The sequence below is a fragment of the Chrysemys picta genome, chromosome 9 (assembly GCF_011386835.1).
Source record: "Chrysemys picta bellii isolate R12L10 chromosome 9, ASM1138683v2, whole genome shotgun sequence".
Classification (NCBI taxonomy): Eukaryota; Metazoa; Chordata; order Testudines; family Emydidae; genus Chrysemys; species Chrysemys picta.
The window spans coordinates 90,242,580-90,261,884 of record NC_088799.1 but is presented as its reverse complement, the minus strand read 5'-3'; the positions used below and the strand labels follow the sequence as shown (position 1 = coordinate 90,261,884).

Sequence of the window (19,305 nt, the reverse complement as noted above, 5' to 3'; positions counted from 1 at the left end):
GGAGCACTGCTTTACCGCGTTATAGCTGAATTCCTGTTATATCAGGTCGTGTTATATTGGGGTAGAGGTGTATTATACCATATCATTGATGTAAATTCAGTTAGTAGGAGTCTAACGTTGCAGTCTTTAACTAAGTAATACTCCCACTGAAGTAAATAGGAGTTGAGTCTGAGTAAAGGCTGCAGGAATTATCCCATTTGTACATTAATTTACATCAGTGGTTTTCAACGTTTTTTTTTCATTTTCGGAGCCCTAAACATTTTTGAGTGGGGGTGTGGACTCCTTTGGAAATCTTAGACGTAGTCTGCAGACCTCAGGTTGAAAACCACTGTTCTATGGTAACAGCAGACTTTCAGAGACCCTTTAGACATAGTTTGTGAACCCCCAGGAGTCCACGGACCACAGGTTGAAAGCCACTGATTGAAATCCAGTAAAGTGATCATTTTAAATTATGGCCCTGATTCTGTAGTCCTGACTCCACATCAGTAGCTGCATACATGTCAGTGGAACTACTTTTGTAAAGTAAGTAGTGTGATCTGTATTATTGATACATGCAGTCTGTTTAAAGTAGGATTAGCCAACAGTCATGGTTTAGTTGGTCTGAAGTGATTCTAACGTCTGAAAATAGCTACAACCTCATGGGGGTTTCTCCATTCCTTAAAGGTCACAGAATGCCACATTATTCAGACCTCAAAGTTCTTCCGCACCTCTTTGTGCTAAAGTTCCTCAACCTATTGCCCTCTGTAGCAGGGTGTTGCAGGACCTTCTTCCCCTGATGTGCTGACAAAGTCACTCAGAGACCCTGGAGTTCAGTAGCCACTGGTGCCATTTATTTACAGGTTATGCTCCCACCACCTTTTCACCATACACAGCTTGGGTTCTAGGGTCTGCACCCAGGAGGGAAGAGATATCGCTCTGCTTCCACTTACTCACTTCCTCTTTCCTGGCTTCCTTCCTCTCAGCCTTTCATATAGCCCCAGGCTATGGATGTCTCCCGTTCACCAATTAGGCGCAGGTTTCCTCTAGCCAGATCCAATTTACTTCCCTTAATGGGAGCTGGTGTGACAGAGGGCTGAGTCAGCAATTCTTGCTCAGCACCCTGTCACACCCTCCTACAGTGATATCTACTCAAACATTCTTTACTCCCCTTCCTGCAGTGTCTACTCGTAGTATACCATTTCATCCCCGAACTTTGTGTGTTTTGGCCCTGACATTATTACAAAAGTTATAGTGGGGCTAAATATATTGGTGATTGTCTCTGGTTTAGTGACTAGACATACTTGGTTATTTTCTGCTAAATGGAGAATAGCTTACCAAAAACAAATTTTGTTTTTAAATTATATACTGCATTTTGGTCAGGTGTTTGGTTTCTGATTGGCTAATGCTGTTATGCTATTTCTGTAAATAAAATACAAGAATCCTAAAAAAAAACCCTTTATTTTGTAAAGACTGTGATTGAGGAGATGAGAAAAACCCAATACGGTAACGACTATGATTTTGGCACAGAAATTTTTAATAAATTTCACTGCAGACGTGGGGCGGGGGAGAGGATAAATCACAGAAGGGTCACCAAATAATGTAGTTCTTGCTACCTCAACATATACGAGCGTATAATGGGGTGAGGCCCAGGAGCCAGGGTTTGGAGAGGGAGCCCTCCCCTCATGCTCCCTGCAGGGGTCTGAGCCCTGCTTCGGGTGTTGTGACCTGGTGCACAGGGTTGGAGCACCACTGAGTTTTGGCCCATCCATCCTTCTGACTCAAACCATGGAGGTGCGGATGGTCCAAACCTGAGTGACGTTGTGACCTAGTGCATGGGGTCACAACACCACTCAGTTTGGGGCCTAATCCATTGTGTTTTTACAGCCATTTCCAAGATTGCACAGATTATATTCATATTAATGATTTCTGTGACCTCTATGAGAAAATCATAGTCCTAACGTTCTGTGACCTCCATTTGATGAGAGAGAAATTCTGACTTGGTTTTTGGAGGTTGAGTGATTGAGCAGTGGACTGTATTACTTAATTTAATGGTGGAGTCCTCTTAATTTAATGTTTCCATGGCAACACATTTTAACATTTATATATGATCAGCTAAATGAAGGCTCTGTTACATAAATGTATATTTTGCAGTTCAGAGATCACAATGATGGTCGTATGAAAAAGTAAATAGAATAAAATAAAATAGCTAATTATTGAGTAAAATGTTAGGGCATTTTCCCCACAAGTTTGTCTTATCTGTGCTTTTTATGCATTACTTGTATTGCTAACCAATTTGAATAAATAATACAGTTTGAGTAATTTTTTATTTTTCTACATTAGTAGTTATCAGCAAAATTATGCTCTTATTTAAATAAAAGTCTGTAATTTTTATGGGTATCTTAAAGTTTAAAACAGATTTATTGAAGATATTCACAACACTTTAATATATGTAGCAATGTATTTACAAGTGGTACTGGAGTATTTTACTTGAATATTTAATATAACTCATTTGTTTTCATCTTCGTTACAAAGGTAACTTTTAAAATTAATTCTCACTTTTTACTTTTTTGTAGCTATGAAGCTGATGACTGCTTTAGTGAATGTGGCATTAAATCTTAGCATTAACATGGACAATACACAACGGCAATATGAAGCAGAGCGAAATAAAATAATTGGAAAACGAGCTAATGATAGGCTGGAACTTTTGCTACAGAAGAGGAAGGAGGTTAGAGCAATTGTTAATATTTCTAGTTGCTGCGCGTGATTGGATGAAGGAGAGAAAATGTTGACGAAATGACAACAATTAATCTTGTTTGAACTATGAATTAGTTTTTGCAAAGGAAATTTTTTTGACTTTTTGTTTCATCTTTAAATTGCACATAACTGTCAAATATTATTTTGCTAAACACTTAAACATGCTTGTGTTATAAAAGCTAGAAGGTCAGATCTTTTGGTTCAAATTGAGCTCAGCTAGGTAATGAACAAAATTCACCATCCTTTGACTACTCTTTTTGGTCGAGGGTAAAGAAGTAGGTTATCTCAATGTAATAAACAGATTCCCTTGTCACAAAAAATAATCTCAGCAGAAAGTCTTTTGAACTATTTTCTTGTCCATAGAAGTTGTCCTGTCTGAGGTCAAAGTTGAGGTAAAGCTGTTAACTTAAGCTGTCTCTAGTTCCTTTCTGAACATAGGAAACTCTGCAAATTTACTGCGGTAGCACTTTTCATGAGCCCTAATTCATTTTAAACATTAAAAATAGCAAGTACTTTTATTTTTAAAAGATAAAAAATTAATAAATTAAAAACAATATTCTCCCCAATATGTTAAAAATATTCTAGGTGATTAAAACAGAAAAATGTTTTAATTTTTCTTTTCACCCTTTATGCAATTATTTTCTAATTTTAGTTATTTTAGATTAAACAATGGAAATATTGTATTAGATATTACTAGTAAGATGGTCTCATGTTTTGTCTTCCAAAGAGCTTCCATTTATGGCCCTGATCCTTTGAAGATTACACATGTATAGTCCTGTTTAATTCAGTGGGACTACTCATGTTTACAAGATTAGGTCTTGAATAGACAGCACACAGGTTCCGAAAGGGAAAGGGTGTAAGAATTGAGACTGCCCTGTCTTGTTTTGCGTATGTTTCGTTTTTAGACTTTCGCTGTCAGCCCTTTATAGCTTTGGTTAATTCATCTATTTGCCTTCTGATTGTATGTTTGTAGCTTCTGCATTAAATTTAAGCTCCTGGTCCTTGCCTTTATAGCTCTGCACGTTTCTTCTCTTTTGTGCACCCAAACTCCACAGCTAACTGGATCCTTCATTTGTGTCTCGCTGTTTTGTCTGTGCTTTCTTCCACTTTCTCTCTCTATGTGGAAGCTGGACTGTTTTGCCTCCGTCATTTCTATTTTCCCACTCTTCCTTGAAATTAATTTCTTCACAAGTCCCTTATTCAATTTCCCTTTTTTCCTCCAGTGAAGCAATAGGGAGAGGGTTAAAACAGTGAACGCCAGATGTGGAAACACGATACGTTTAATTTAAATTACTGTTTTCTCCAAACAAAATTATTAGACAAAAGTAATTTACTAAAGGTTAGAATGCCTTTTAATAGGGGAGGAAAACATTTGGCCTCTTTTCTAGTTGTCAACATTATAGTTATCGACATGCTATAATATTTAAAGTGTCTTAAAAATTGGGGCATTATGCTGAAAACTGGCACTTACAAATATTCACTGCAGAGTAGATTGAACTGTCAAAACAATTTTGAATCAATTTTCATTTTAGTAGAATCTGTCGTGTAAGACTCAAATAAAATAAACTATAAAAATATGCATGTGATGCACTCCATCTAGTACCAAAATCATTCATAAGTACTCACATTTTACAATCATTCAGTGATTATATATTCTTTTTGTTTTCAGCTTCAAGAAAATCAGGATGAAATAGAAAACATGATGAATGCAATATTTAAAGGTGTTTTTGTGCATAGATATCGGTAAGTTTACTTGTTCTGTAATTTGTAGCTTTGTAAACTTTTTGGGGTTTGTTGTAAATACTTTACCTTTCACCATTACCTTTTTGTTTCCCCCTTGCAGAGATGCAATAGCTGAAATAAGAGCGATCTGTATTGAAGAGATTGGCATATGGATGAAAATGTATAGTGATGCCTTTCTTAATGACAGCTATTTAAAATATGTAGGTTGGACTATGCATGATAAGGTAAGCTGTATGTTTGAACAGTGCTGTTTGCACCCACAAGTTATTTTCTGGGGGAAAATCAGCTTCCCTATTTTCAAATTGCTAGATCTAGAATTAGCATTTGAGCAGAGAGAACCAAAACCAATTAAAAAAATTCATGTATTCAGTCAGTGATCCTATTTATACTGAAACTAGTGGCTAAACTATTGAGGTCGAGTAGTGCAATATATATTCAACTCATCCAATTGTGTATGAAAAATATAGCACCGTATCCGCCAACATTTTCACAATTTCCATAAAATTAAGCACATTCACCTACATTTTCAAAAGTGAGCAGTGATTGTGGATGCTAAAATCTAAGTGACATCTTTTGACATCTCTAAAAGGGGCTTATTTTCAGAGGGTCGGTTCCACACACTTTATAAAAATCAGGTCACTTTAAGGCATCTCAAGATGGACAACTTAAAATTGCTAGTCACTTTTGGAAACTAGGTCTCAATTTATGTGACTAAATATGGATTCAAGTAGCGTAATTTTTCAGAGGTGTTGAACACCCTCAACTCCTATTGAAGTCTGGGAATGGTAGGTACTTTGTACCTCAGATGTGGGTGTAGGTGCCTAACTTAGGTACCCACGTTTTAAAATTTTGATCATGGTATATGGAATTTATATACTGATAGTCTTATTGTAAAATAGGGAATGTTGATGTGAGTGTTAGTTTCAACATTTTCTTGGGTTTTGGTTTATAGTATAAATACTTCATCAGTGCAGTTTAGTTTTTAAATAATTCATTTTGTTGTTTTTAAAAGAAAAAACTTTCCTGTCATATAAGAACTAATTGAGTTCATAATACCTCTGAATCTATTACTTTATTTCACAACATGGATTAAAGTTGTACAAATACATTTCTTACAAATTTATTTTTTAAAGTTTGATCGGATAAATAATAGAGATTTTATTGGAGTCATTCTCATCACATACGCTTTTTAAAAAGTAGATCATACATATTTTAGATAGAAGTTTAGATATCAAACATATTAAAGGAAATATCAACCATAAGAAAATACTTAATCTTTTAAAATGCCTGTTTAGTCAGTATCTTCAACACTGACTTTCTTTCTGTAATTTTTCAGCTTCTTTATTTATATTATTTTTCACATTAACTATGACATTGGATTATGCCAACTGTTTCAGTTTCTCTGGCTGATGCTACTTGCTTGCTGTGGCAATTGAACAGTTTTGCTAGTTGCAAAAGTCTTAATCTGCTTTCTACATCAGAGTAAAATTTAAATTTCAGGAGGGTTTGTCTGAGCGCCTGCTTTTGGCTTTCTGCTGTGGAAAAACTTGGTACTTATTTTTAAGTTGCTAGTTTGGATTGAGGTGCAAAAGCACTGTGTGGAATACTACACTGAAATGAACGTCTTAAGCACTAAAATTCTTCAAGTGATTGCACATGTGCATTCCACTTTTGGTGTGCACATGCTCCATGCACAGTTGCCGAAAATTTTTCCCTCAGCGGTACCTGTCGGGGTGGCACAAGCTGCTGTGTACCCTTGGCGCCAGTAAAGCGTACAATTAAGTAGCTAGTTTTTGGTGTTTATCGGTTTTTCATCTGATTCTTGGTGCTGAGAGATGACTCAGTCAATGGGCTTCAAGCCCTGTCTCCCCTGCAACAAGGCTATGTCCCTGAGTGACCCACACTGAGGCTGCCTGAAGTGCCTGAGGGAAGATTATATTGGGGATCACTGCCAAATCTGCAAGGATTTTAAGGTTTGCACAAAGAAGGTTTGGGAGGTCAGGCTAAAGTTTCTGCTCATGGAGGTCACACTGAGACCTCCATCTGAGCCAGGCTGGTTTGACTCAGCACTGAGTGCCTCAGCGTAAGGAAGAAATGCTCCTCCTACCTTACCAGAGTCCCGGCACTGATCATTATTCCCAGTGCCTAGAAAAAGGCATGAGAAACAGGCTGCCAGAAGTGGGCAATCATGGACACCGAAGACTGCCAGGCATTGGGGATCAGAGTAGAGTGCGGTCTAAATCCCAGAGAACAGATTTGTTTGGAGTGAGTTCGCCAGGTCTTACTTATTAGTAAAATCCCCTCCACCAGAGCTGCCTACCTGTCAAAATGGAAGTGGTTCTCCATCTGGGCTTCCTAAGCCAGAGTCTCGCCAATGCAGTCATCCATTCAAAATATACTCGACTGTTTGTTACACCTAAATGGCAAGTCTTAGCAGTTACCTCTGTCAAGGTTCACCTGGCAGCAAGATAAGCTTTCTACCCTCGGGTGGATAACTGTTCTGTTTTTTCCAATGACTTGACAGTCATATTTCCCAAAGGCCTAGAAAGGTTGTACTCTCAAGTAAGGGACCCTGTTCCCCCTTGTCTTGTCAAAACATATGGAACCCCCATTTGAGCTTTTAGCAACGTACTCCTTGCCATCGTCCAGGAAAAGCGTAGTTTTTCTAATTCCCATCATTACTTCCAGAAGAGTCTCTGAACTCTGTGACCTCACATCAGAACCATATACAGTCTTCTTTAAAGATAAGATGTACTTATGTCCTCACCCCAGTTTCTTCCCAAAAATAGTTTAGCAATTTCATAGCAATCAATTTACCTACCTGTTTTTTACCCAAAACCTCATGCAAATAAGAATAAACAACAAATTCACTCTTTGGATGTTAGACAGGCTCTAGCATTCTACATAGAAAAGACTAAACTGTTTCGGCAGTCCTCCCAACTGTTCGTGGCTGTAGCAGACAGAATGAGAGGTCTCCCAATCTCATCATAAAGAATTTTGTCCTGGATAATTTTGTTTATTCTCACTCGTTACGATCAGGCAGATGTTTCACCACCAAGTAACTTGACTGCTCATTCCACAAGATCATAAGCATCCTCAGCAGCATTCTTAGCGCAGATCCCTATTAATGACATTTGTAAAGCAGGAACCTGGTCATCGGTGCACATATTCTCCTCCCATTACATCATGACCCAAGACTCTAGGGATAATGTCAAGTTTCGTTGGGCTGTGTTATAATCTGTGAACTCTGATCCTATATCACTGCTTGGGAGTCACCAAGAGTGACATGCACATGTGCAATCACTTGAAGAAAAAAGAGTTACTAAACTTTCATAACTGTTGTTCTTTGAGTTGTGTTGCACATGTCCATTCCATGATCCGCTCTCCTACATTTCTAAATCTGAGTTTTTGGAAAGAAGGAACTCACAGGGTGCAGGGTCAGCTGGGCGCTTTATACTGGTGCTTATAGCGCATGGCAGCAGAGGGTACTCGAGCCACCCTGATGGGTACCACTGAGGGAAAAATTTCCAGTGACTGTGCGAAGGGTGCATGCATACCAAGAGTGGAATGAACATGTGTAGGGCCCTACCAAATTCACAGCTATGAAAAATGCATCACGGACCATGAAATCTGGTCTTTTTTGTGTACTTTTACCCTATACTATACAGATTTCACGGGGGAGACAATCATTTCTCAAACTGGGGGTCCCAACCTAAAAGGGGTCTGTGGGAGGGGTGTTGCAAGGTTAATGTAGGGAGGTTGTGATATTGCCACCCTTACCTCTGCACTGCCTTCAGAGTTGCGTGGCCAGAGTGACGACTGCTGGCCACGCACCCAGTTCTGAAGGCAGTGCCCCACCAGCAGCAGAACAGAAGGGTGGCAATACCACAACCTGTCTACAATAACCTTGCAACCCCCTTTTGAGTTAGGACCCCTACAGATACAATGCCGTGAAATTTCATATTTAAGTATCTGAAATCATTAAATTTACGATTTTAAAAATCCAATGACCATGAAATTGACCAAAATGGACTGTGAATTTGGTAGGGCCCTAGACATGTGCAACACATCTCAAAGAACAACAGTTACAAAGTTTGTAAATGTTTTTTACACCCTGAAAGTAATAAGTAATAATCATAAAATAAGTATGCGGTGATGATACAAATGCAATTATGACATCAATATAATGATGATAATCTTTGGTAGTTTGTTGCTCAAGAGAAGAGCTGCTGATAATTATGCCAGTGATGTGGGAAAACAAGATAATGCGAGCCACAGGAACTTAATTTTATTTAGACAAATTCAGATTTTAGAGTGGAAAATTATATATGCTTTGAAGATGAAATACACTTCAAATACTTGGTTTTAATCCGGTTCTTAATTTGATTTTAGCAAGGGGAGGTAAGGCTCAAATGTCTTACTGCTTTGCAAGGACTTTACTATAATAAAGAGCTTAATTCCAAATTGGAACTCTTCACCAGTCGATTCAAGGTACGTATAGTTTGATATTTTCAAGAAAACAGACTTTAAGCTTTTTAAAAATTGTTCTATTTTACTTTGTGCTGCGTTGAAAATAGTTTCCTTTTTGTTCTTAGGATAGAATTGTGTCTATGACTCTTGACAAAGAATATGATGTTGCAGTCCAAGCAATAAAATTACTTACTCTTGTTTTACAGTAAGTATATATCTATTTCTGATCAATATGAAGTATAAGAACTTTAAAAATATCTCTGTGTGTAAGTGTAAGTCAGACGCCTCCATACAGAGTCTGAGAGAAGTTTGTCCATCTTACACTACTAGCACAATGATGTATTCTAGAAATAGTCAGCAATGATATTTCCAGCGAGGATGTCATCCCAACCTTTACCCAACTTACACATTTAAATGCTAGAAATATTATGACACTCATTTCAATTTGAAGTTTTTCATAGTGGAGCTGAACTAAAAAAATATACTGCAGATGGGATGTGTCTGATAGGAGGCAATAATTGAACTAAGCTGACTTTTAGGTCACAGCATACTGTGTCTTGGATATGTTTTAGAAAATGTAGTGTAACTTTGTGGAATGCTGTTTTAAAAACAGAACATTTTATATCTTGAGAACCTTTCTGACAATCAGTAGACAGTTTATTTCAAAGATATTCTCTGGTTAGCACTAGTATAATTTCAGATTAAGGTCTTTTTCTAAACCAGATGCTATAGGTGAAATGGATACATGACACTAAAATCTTCTGGTGAGGTTAACCATTACTATAGGCCATTTAGAAAAAATCTTGATTAATTTTATTGGAAGATAGGAGTCCCCTAGAATGAGTTGAAAATCTTAACCCTAGTAGCTAACCTTTCTTATCCATAACAAGATGAGATGACATGAAGCAGAAGAACTAGCTTGCTATAGAGTATGTAACTGGACACAGGCTTGGCTTGATTTTGTTTGTGAAGTAAGTTTCAGTACCCTGTTGATTTAAAAGCATGGGGCATGTAGGCAAAGCAAAGGGTTGCCCAACAAATTAGACTAATATTTTAGCAGTGCTGTATCCTCCATGTAGATGACTGTTCACTTGGGTTGTGTGGTTTTTTTTTTTTTTTTTTTTTTTTTTTTTAAGGATTGAGGACATTTTAAAGACAAGGCTTTCTTTTGACTCTTCCCTTTTCTCCTGTCTAATGATAGAATTAAATTTTTTGTCTGTGTATTTTTTTCCTTTCTCTTCCTAGGAGTAGTGAAGAAGTTCTGACTGCCGAAGACTGTGAAAATGTCTATCATCTGGTTTACTCAGCTCACCGGCCAGTAGCAGTAGCTGCAGGGGAGTTTCTTTATAAAAAGTGAGGAGCAATATACTTAATGTTAATTGATTACCTTATTATTGTATGGACTATCTGAAAAAAACATTAATATGGATATTTACCTTCTAGCTAGGAAAAGGGAAATCTGAGTAAGGAAGTAGGCTTTAAATTACTTTTGTTTTAAAATGTGGGACCACTGTAGATCACAGTTCAGACTGTAAATGACAAAGGCATGGATAATTTGTAGTGAGATCTACATTTAAAAAAAAAAAAGTCACAACCCAGGCTCAGATAGAAGCATTAGTCCTGGTGCTGGCTGTTTGGGAATCCGGAAACTGCAGGTAATCTGGCAAGACCCTACAAGTTGTAAACCTGTCTCGTGAAATGATTTAGAGAATTTTTAAAATACCTTTTCTGTGTAATGTAGTATTTACATAAAATATACACTTGTCTAAGTAGCTCATAGTTTTCTTGCTTAATATGTGGCCGTCCCAGCTAAATTATGCAAAGAATACACACTGTTCTCATGAATGCCATGTAAAATGTTGCATATATTACACTTAGAAGTGGTGATGTTTTAAGGAACGGACTAGGATGTGTATTGGTATTACTTTCTCTTACATGACTGATCCAGATTGTTTTGGATTGTCTGCTGTCTTGGTACATCTGACAGCCATTTTGGTTTAACTCGGTCCTGTAAGCTTCCATTTTTCTCATCATCTTTCAGTAAGAGTTCATGAAGAGTCTGTTAAATCTGTATCCACCAATTGGTAAATCTACAAGTCGATGGGATTTGAATTTGGCCCATACCCAAGCTTTTGTCCTTACCAAGTTTACCCTTTTCCGATAATGCTGTTTCTCTGTAATGTGTATTTTTACTGGCCGTTGCTTCAGCTAATCTTCTGACGATGGCAGATTGCATAAGCTGGATATAAAAGGGCTCTCAGTCCTTTTACTTATCAAACTATTACTGTGTAACTATTACATAGTTACTGAGATTGTAAGCTCTTTGCGGTAGGAACTCTCTTTTTGTACAGTTTTTGTACAGCTCCTAGCACAATGGGGTCATGATCCATGATTGGGGCTCTCAGGCAGTATGATATTACAAATAATAAATAATTACTTGGAATAGTGCGAAGTCCTTTTGTAAGACACCTACATTCTTTGAGAAATTTAGACCATTTATAAGAGATTATAAAAATGGATCATTTTGTTATGCAGACCTGCTATAATCTATGTGGAGTATCAGTGTCATTAAGACTTCAGCCTCAGTCCTGTAGACTTATGCACTTGCTCAACTTTAAACACTCGATTAGTCCCACTGAAATGAATGTTCAAAGTTGGAGAACTCAAATGCTTAGTTAAGCACTTGTTTAAGTTTTTCTGGGATTTAAGGCCTAAATCCTGCATGCCTCTAATGGAAGGGCAGCTCTATCAATTCCTGAAACTTACAAAACTGCCTCTTGGAGGTCGAATCATAGAACTGGAAGGGACCTCAAGAGGTCATCTCGTCCAGTCCCTTGCACTGATGGCAGGACTAAGTATTATCTAGACCGAGGTTGGCAACCTGCGGCACGTGTGCCAATTTTTACTGGCACGCTGCTGCCAGCCGGGTTTCCAGCCACCGGGCCCGCTCAGCCCACTGTCAGCCTGGGTGAATGGAACCCCCCGCTGGCAGCAGGCTGAGCGGGGCCAGTGGCCAGGACCCCAGCTGGCAGGAGCCGGTGGACGAACCCCAGACCGGCAATGGAGGAGCCGGCGGATGGAACCCCAGACCGGCAGTTGGTGAGCCGCTGCCGGTCTGGGTTTCTGTCCGCCACCCCGCTCAGCCCACTGATGGTCTGGGGTTCTGGCCACTGGCCCCTTGCCAGCTGGGGTCTCGGCCATCAGCCCCGCTCAGCCTGCTGCCAGCCTGGGATACCAGCCGCTGACCCCACTCACCTCGCTGCTGGTCTGGGGTTCCAGCTGCCCGGCACCCTGCCAGCTGGGGTCCGGGCCTCCAGCCCTGCTCAGCCCGCTGCCGGCCTGAGGTACCGGCAGCCAGCCCAGGGCTCTGCTCCTGGCCTGGGCCCAGCGCTCTGTAGCCACCCCCGGCTTCTAAAAAAATCTCGCATATCTTGCACCCTCAGAAAGGGCGTCTCGCACCCCCGGGGGGTGCGTGCATCCCAGGTTAAGAACCACTGCACTAAACTGATAAGATCTGCATTTTAATTTAATTTTAAATGAAGCTTCTTAAACATTTTAAAAACCTTGCTTACTTTACATACAACAATACTTTAGTTATATAATATAGACTTAGAGAGAGAGACCTTCTAAAAACGTTAAAATGTATTACTGGCACGCAAAACCTTAAATTAGAGTGAATAAATCTAGACTTGGCACACCAGTTCTGAAAGGTTGTCGACCCCTGATCTAGACCATCTCTGACAGGTGTTTGTCTAACCTCTTAAAAATCTCCAATGATGGAGATTCCACAACCTTCCTAGGCAATTTATTCCACTGCTTAACCACCCTGAGTGGAAGTTTTTCTTAATGTCCATCCTAAACCGCCCATGCTGCAATTTAAGCCCATTGCTTCTTGTCTTATCCTCGGAAGTTAAGAACAACAATTTTTCTTCCTCCACCTTGTATCAACCTTTCATGTACTTGAAAACTGTTATCATGCCCCTCTCAGTCTTCTCTTTTCCAGACTAAACAACCACAGTTTTTTCAATCTTCCCTCATAGGTCATGTGTTCTAGACCTTTAATTATTTTTGTTGCTCTTCTCTGGACTTTATCCAATTTGTCCAATCTTTCCTGAAATGTGGTGCCCAGAACTGGACACAATAGTCCAGTTGAGGCCTAATCAGCATGGAATAGAGTAGAAGAATTACTTCTCATGTCTTTCTTACTAGACTCCTGCTAATACATCCCAGAATGATGTTCGCTTTTTTTGAAACTGTGTTACTGTTGACTCATATTTAGCTTATAGTCCACTATGACCCTCAGATCCCTTTCCACAGTACTCCTTCCTACGCAGTCATTTCCCATTTTGTGTGCAGCTGATTTTTCCTTCCTAAATGGAGTACTTTGCATTTGTCCTTGTTGAATTTCATCCTATTTACTTCAGACCATTTCTCCAGTTTGTCCAGATCATTTTGAATTTTAATCCTACCCTCCAAAGCACTTGCAACCCCTCCTAGCTTGGTATCATCCGCAAACTTTATAAGTGTACTCTCTATACCAGGGTGGCCAACCTGTGGCTCCGGAGCCGCATGCGGCTCTTCAGAGGTTAATATGCAACTCCTTGTATTAGGCGCTGACTCCGAGGTTGGAGCTACAGATGCTATGGGGTGCTCACTGCTCAATCCCCTGCTCTGCCCTATGTCCTGCCACCACTCCACCCCTTCCCCCTAGGCCCTTGCCCCTTCCCCCTAGGCCCTTGCCCCTTCCCCCAAGCCTGCCATGCCCTCGCTCCTCCTCCCCTCCCCTCCAGCCTCCTGTGCACTTCGAAACAGCTGATTGCAGTGGGCGGGAGGTAGGGGGGGAGGCACTGATGGGGAAGGGGCTGCCAGTGGGCAGGAGGCGCTGGGGGCTGGAGTGGGGGTAGCAGATGTGGGGCTGCTGACATATTACTGTGGCTGTTTGGCAATGTTCATTGGTAAATTCTGGCTCCTTCTTAGGCTCAGTTTAGCCACCCCTGCGCTATAGTATTATTTAAATAATTGATGAAGATATTGAACAGAACGGGACCCAGAACTGATCCCTGCGGGACCCCACTCGTTATGTCCTTCCAGCATGACTGTGAACCACTGATAACTACTCTCTGGGAACGGTTTTCCAACCAGTTATGTACCCACCTTATAGTAGCTCCATCTAGGTTGTATTTCCCTAGTTTTGTTATGAGAAGGTCATGCGAGACCATATTAAAAGGTTTACTAAAGTCAAGATACACCACGTCTACCTCTTGCCCCTTATCCACAAGACTTGTTATCCTGTCAAAGAAAGCTATTGGGTTGATTTGGCATGAGTTGTTCTTGACATCCATGCTGACTGTTACTTATCACCTTATCTTCTAGATGTTTGCAGGTTATTTGCTCGATTATCTTTCTGGGCACAGAAGTTAAGTTGACTGTTCTGTAATTTCCTGGGTTGTCCTTATTTCCCTTTTTATAGATTGGCACTATATTTGCCCTTTTCCAGTCTTCTGGAATCTCTCCCATCTTCCCTGACTTTTCAAAGATAATCGCTAATGGATCAGATATCTCCTCAGTGAGCTCCTTGAGTATTCTAGGATACATTTCATCAGGTCCTGGTGACTTGAAGAAATCTAACTTGTCTAAGTAATTTTTAACTTGTTCTTTTCCTATTTTAGCCTCTGATCCTACCTCATTTTCACTGACATTCACTGTGTTAGATGTCCAATCACCACCAACCTTCTTGGTGAAAAACGAAACAAAGAAGTCATAAGTGCACTTCTGACATTTCCACATTTTCTGTCTCGCCCCGCCCCCCCGCCCAATTGAGTAACGGGCCTACCCTGTCCTTTGTCTTCCTCTTGCTTCTAATGTATTTGTAGAATGTTTTCTTGTTACCCTTTATGTCTCTAAAAAAAGAACAGGAGTACTTGTGGCACCTTAAAGACTAACAAATTTATTTGAGCATAAGCTTTTGTGAGCTACAGCCCACTTCATCGGATGCATTGCACGAAAGCTTATGCTCAAATAAATTTGTTAGTCTCTAAGGTGCCACAAGTTCTTCTGGTTTTTTTTGCAGATACAGACTAACACGACCGCTACTCTGAAACCTGTCTTTATGTCTCTAGCTAGTTTGATCTCGTTTTGTGCCTTAGTCTTTCTAATTTTGTCCCTACGCACTTGAGTTGTTTGTTTATATTCATCCTTTATAATTTAACCTAGTTTCCACTTTTTGTAGGACTTTTTTTTAATTTTTAGATCATTTAAGATCTCCTGGGTAAGCCAGGGTGGTCTCTTGCCATACTTCCTATCTTCCCTACATAGTGGGATAGTTTGCTCTTGTGCCCTTAATAATGTCTCTTTAAAAGAATTGCCAACTGTTTTCAATTGTTTTCCCCCTTATACTTGCTTCCCATGGAATCTTACTTACCAACTCCGAGTTTGCTAAAGTCTGCCTTCTTGAAATCCATTGTCTTTATTTTGCCGTTCTCCCTCCTACCATTCCTTAGAATCGTGAACTCTATCATTTCATGATCACTTTCACCCAAACTGCCTTCCACTTTCAAATTCTCAACTAGTTCCTCCCTGTTTGTAAAAATCAAATTTAGAACAGCCTCTCTCCTAGTAGTTTTCTCCACCTTCTGAAATAAAAAAATGTCTCCAATACATTCCAAGAATTTATTGGATAATCTGTGCCTTTCTGTGTTATTTTCCCAACAGATGTCTGAGTTGTTGAAGTCCCCCATCACCACCAAGTCCTGTGCTTTGGATGGTTTTGCTAGTTGATTCACCCTCTTTCTCTCCCCCCCCCCGTTCTGTTTTGTCTCTCCTTTATCCCTGCTATAACAGCCCATGCTCCCCCCCCCACATTCCGACCCTTCTCCCACGTCTCCATGTTTTTGACTTACCTGTGGGCTTTCCCCAAGCATGCTCAGAGGCTAGATCAGATATGTTTCAAAAAAGCATGCTTTTGCAAAGCGCTGTTATTTTGATCAGAAGTTGATCAGATGCCTGTTTCAGAAAAGTAAAGAGCAATGCTTCACTCTCCAATTAGTAAAACTTTTCTTCCTTTTTCCTGATACTGTTTTCATTGCTTCCTAGTCTTCTGAATAGGGGTCCGGGGTCTGTAGAGGCAATTTCATAAAGGACTAAGGAATTCTAGTTACCAGTAATTGGAGTTCATGGAGTTCTGGAGGTCCACACTGATCCTTCCATTCCTCTTAGAAGCTTTTGTGATTGCTATAGCATCCATCTGAAGCACACCGTGAAATCAAAAGGCAGCACCTATAAAACTGATTGAAAGGCAGCTTTTCCAATCAACCCATCTCCCTTCAAAATAATCTAGATCAACAAGTAAAACATGCACATTATACAATAGTCTGCATCAGTCTTGTAGTATCATCAGTGTCTTGATATAAACTGATTATGACAATATTAAATTTTACATTGTAGTATTGCTTACAGCAGTTCATTTGTATCCTAAACTGTGACAGTATTGTTCAGTGTAATTGCATTTTCCCTTTCCACATTAACAAAAGGAACTGATAAAAAGATACAGTGCTTAACATAGAACTTGGACATTCACTGCTGCAGGATAATTAGTTAAATAGCTTGGTTAAGTTTTTAAAAAATATATATTTTATATGAATAAGAGCATCTGAGCTTCAGTTATTTAGGATAAAATTAAGAATGATTGTTCCTTGTGCTTCAGAGATAAATGATCACCTGCTGGTGTCAAGAAATGTGCAATCCTGTACTCCGGAAGCACAGATAGGTGCATTAATAGGGGTTTACATCTTCCTTTGAAATATTCAGCATTGGTTACTGTTGGAAACAGGATACTAATACCGTTAGTCTATTGCAGTATAGCATTTCTTATTTCCTTCGAGGAGAAAATATTTTATGTTAAAAATATTTTATTTTCTTAGGCTTTTCAGTCGCAGAGAGCCTGAAGATGATGGACTGCTTAAAAGGAGGGGGAGACAAGGTCCAAATGCTAATCTTGTGAAGACTTTGGTGTTTTTCTTTTTGGAAAGCGAAGTAAGTTGAGTTTCACATTATCCATTTTGTCACTGTGGCTAAGGTCTTGTCTACACTTGCGGGGCAGAGAATCAATCTAAGTTACGCAACTTCAGCTATGTGAATAACGTAGCTGAAGTCGACTTACTTAGACCTACTCACCGCGGTGTCTTCACTGCAGTGAGTCAACTACTGCCGCTCCCCCGTCGACTCTGCCTGCGCCTCTCGCGGCGGTGGAGTACAGGAGTCGACGGGAGAGCACTCGAAGATTCGGTGGGTAGCGTAGACATACCCTAAGAGAGAATTCTATTCTTTCCTGCTCTCATGTACTACATGTCCATACTGGTTTCCTGTTCTAAAACGTTACTCTGGGAAACTAGACTTTATTCTTTATAGTGTAGTATATCATTGAAGATCTGCAGAGTACAGGAACCCATTTAATGGAATAGACAGCCAGTCACTGAAAACCGTATGATTGAGGTTTATTTATTTATTTATTTATTACTCCTGAGGGCATTCTGTGCCAAAAAATTAAAATTCTGCAAATGTTATTTGTCAAATAAATGTGGAGGCTCCAGCATGGCATTGGGGAGCACAGGCCACTGAGATCAATGTGCAGCTCTCCCCGCCCCCCAGGACAGTGGTGAGGCCGCATCCAACTCTGACTTAGCTCGAGGACATGGCCAGCCTCAGAAACACCCCATGTCCCTGCTCCGCTGTGTGGGCAGCAGGCTCTGCAAGGCAGGATCCAAGTGTCGGGGGGGATCCAGGTGTGGGTTGAGAAGATTCTGTGTGGGGCAGGCTGGGTGCGGGGGGTGAGGGAGGATCTGGATGCACAAGGGCTTTTTGCGGATTCTGGGTTCTACAGTAACGGAACTCTGCAGGGGAATACAGGTGAAGATGGTTGGGGCTCAGTGGTGATGTGTGTGGGGGAATTAAACTTGGCAGGGGGGTCTCTGTGGGGGGGTCCAGATGCTGGGGGAGTGGGGATCCAGGTGCAACTGGTTGGGGCTTGAGGGGTGAGGATCCAAGTGCCAGTGGCTCGTTGGGGTGGTCCAGGTGCAGGGGCAATGGGGCTCATCGGGGGGGGGGGGGCGGGGTTCTGAATGTGGGGGCTGAGGCTCAGCAGGAGAGTCTGGGTATGAGCCTGGATGCATGGGGGTTGGGCAGATGGGGGAACAGCTCCCTGTACAGGAATCTCTCCCTCTGCAGCTGAGGAGCGATAGGTGCAGGAAAGGGGGCAAGGGGTGGTTTGTGGAGCTTCCTGCAGCTGGGAGATAAATCTCGGGTTGGGTCTGACCCAGCCCCAGATGCCGTGCAGGGGAAGAGGAAGTCCCGTCCTCCCCAGCCCAGCTGGGACTAGCAGCTGAGCCTGGCGCAGAGTAGGAGCCACCAGCTGGGTCTTCCCCCGTCCCGCCTCCTTCCCCACAGTCATTTACCTCTCTGCCAGCTGCCCAGGGCACCCCAAACATACTGCTGGAGAGGGTCACATGACTGCTCTTGTAGCTTCCCTGTCAGAAAGTCATTTTTCTGTTGGAAAGCAAAGAAATCTGCAGGGGATGTAAATTCTGCACATGTGCAGTGGCGCAGAATTCCCCCAGGAGTAAAAGAGCAATAAGAAAATGGACGACAAAGAAGTTTGGGTCTTGTTAGGTGTTGAATGTCTCCTGTATGAATGGGAGATAAGAGTGCTCAGTGTCTTGCAGCATTAGACCTGTTGGGAAAATTAGGCACAGTCTTCTCACATAATAGGTCTTTCATTCAGACAACTCACAAAGTTTGCTTTCTGCTGCTTCAAATTCTGTCCAAATAACTGTTAGTAACTCAGCAAATTGAAAATGTTAAAATATAAACCAAAGAGGAAGTTGGTAAGAATGTTTGTACTTTAAAAGTCACCATTTCATATTTGCTGTAACAGTGTCGAGATCTCTGGATTAATGTGCCACAAAGATAAAAACCATCTTTTTCATTGCCTGGGGAATATAACTAATGTATTTTTTTTTAGTTACATGAGCATGCTGCTTATCTTGTGGACAGCATGTGGGACTGTGCAACAGAACTCTTGAAGGACTGGGAATGTATGAATAGTCTTCTGTTGGAGGAGCCGCTCAATGGAGAGGAGCGTAAGAGATTTCATTATATCTTGCTGTCCAAATTGATACATTGTTCATTTTTCAGCATTTGATATAGTTGAGATACTGAAACTAACTCACACAAATTTTTGGAATAATTTAAGCAGAATGTAAATAACATCAGATTGATATGGACTGCCCAGACTAGATCACTAATGATTATACTAATTGTAGTCACAGTGGAGTTAGACTGTAATTTTAACCATCATGTACTATG

The 19,305-nt window shown here is 40.6% G+C and overlaps 1 protein-coding gene across 4 annotated transcripts in view; it reads left to right on the top strand.

Annotated features, from left to right (window-relative positions):
* The window catches only part of STAG2 (STAG2 cohesin complex component), a 167,629-nt gene that overhangs the window by 93,516 nt on the left and 54,808 nt on the right, over positions 1 to 19,305 (top strand). For all 4 annotated transcript variants that reach the window (XM_065556624.1, XM_065556627.1, XM_065556625.1 and 1 more), the window contains 8 exons: positions 2,553 to 2,704; positions 4,403 to 4,476; positions 4,577 to 4,700; positions 8,869 to 8,967; positions 9,072 to 9,151; positions 10,192 to 10,299; positions 16,866 to 16,977; positions 18,962 to 19,079. In XM_065556624.1, the coding sequence (XP_065412696.1) occupies positions 2,553 to 2,704; positions 4,403 to 4,476; positions 4,577 to 4,700; positions 8,869 to 8,967; positions 9,072 to 9,151; positions 10,192 to 10,299; positions 16,866 to 16,977; positions 18,962 to 19,079 (867 nt within the window). The remainder of the gene's footprint in view (positions 1 to 2,552; positions 2,705 to 4,402; positions 4,477 to 4,576; positions 4,701 to 8,868; positions 8,968 to 9,071; positions 9,152 to 10,191; positions 10,300 to 16,865; positions 16,978 to 18,961; positions 19,080 to 19,305) is intronic.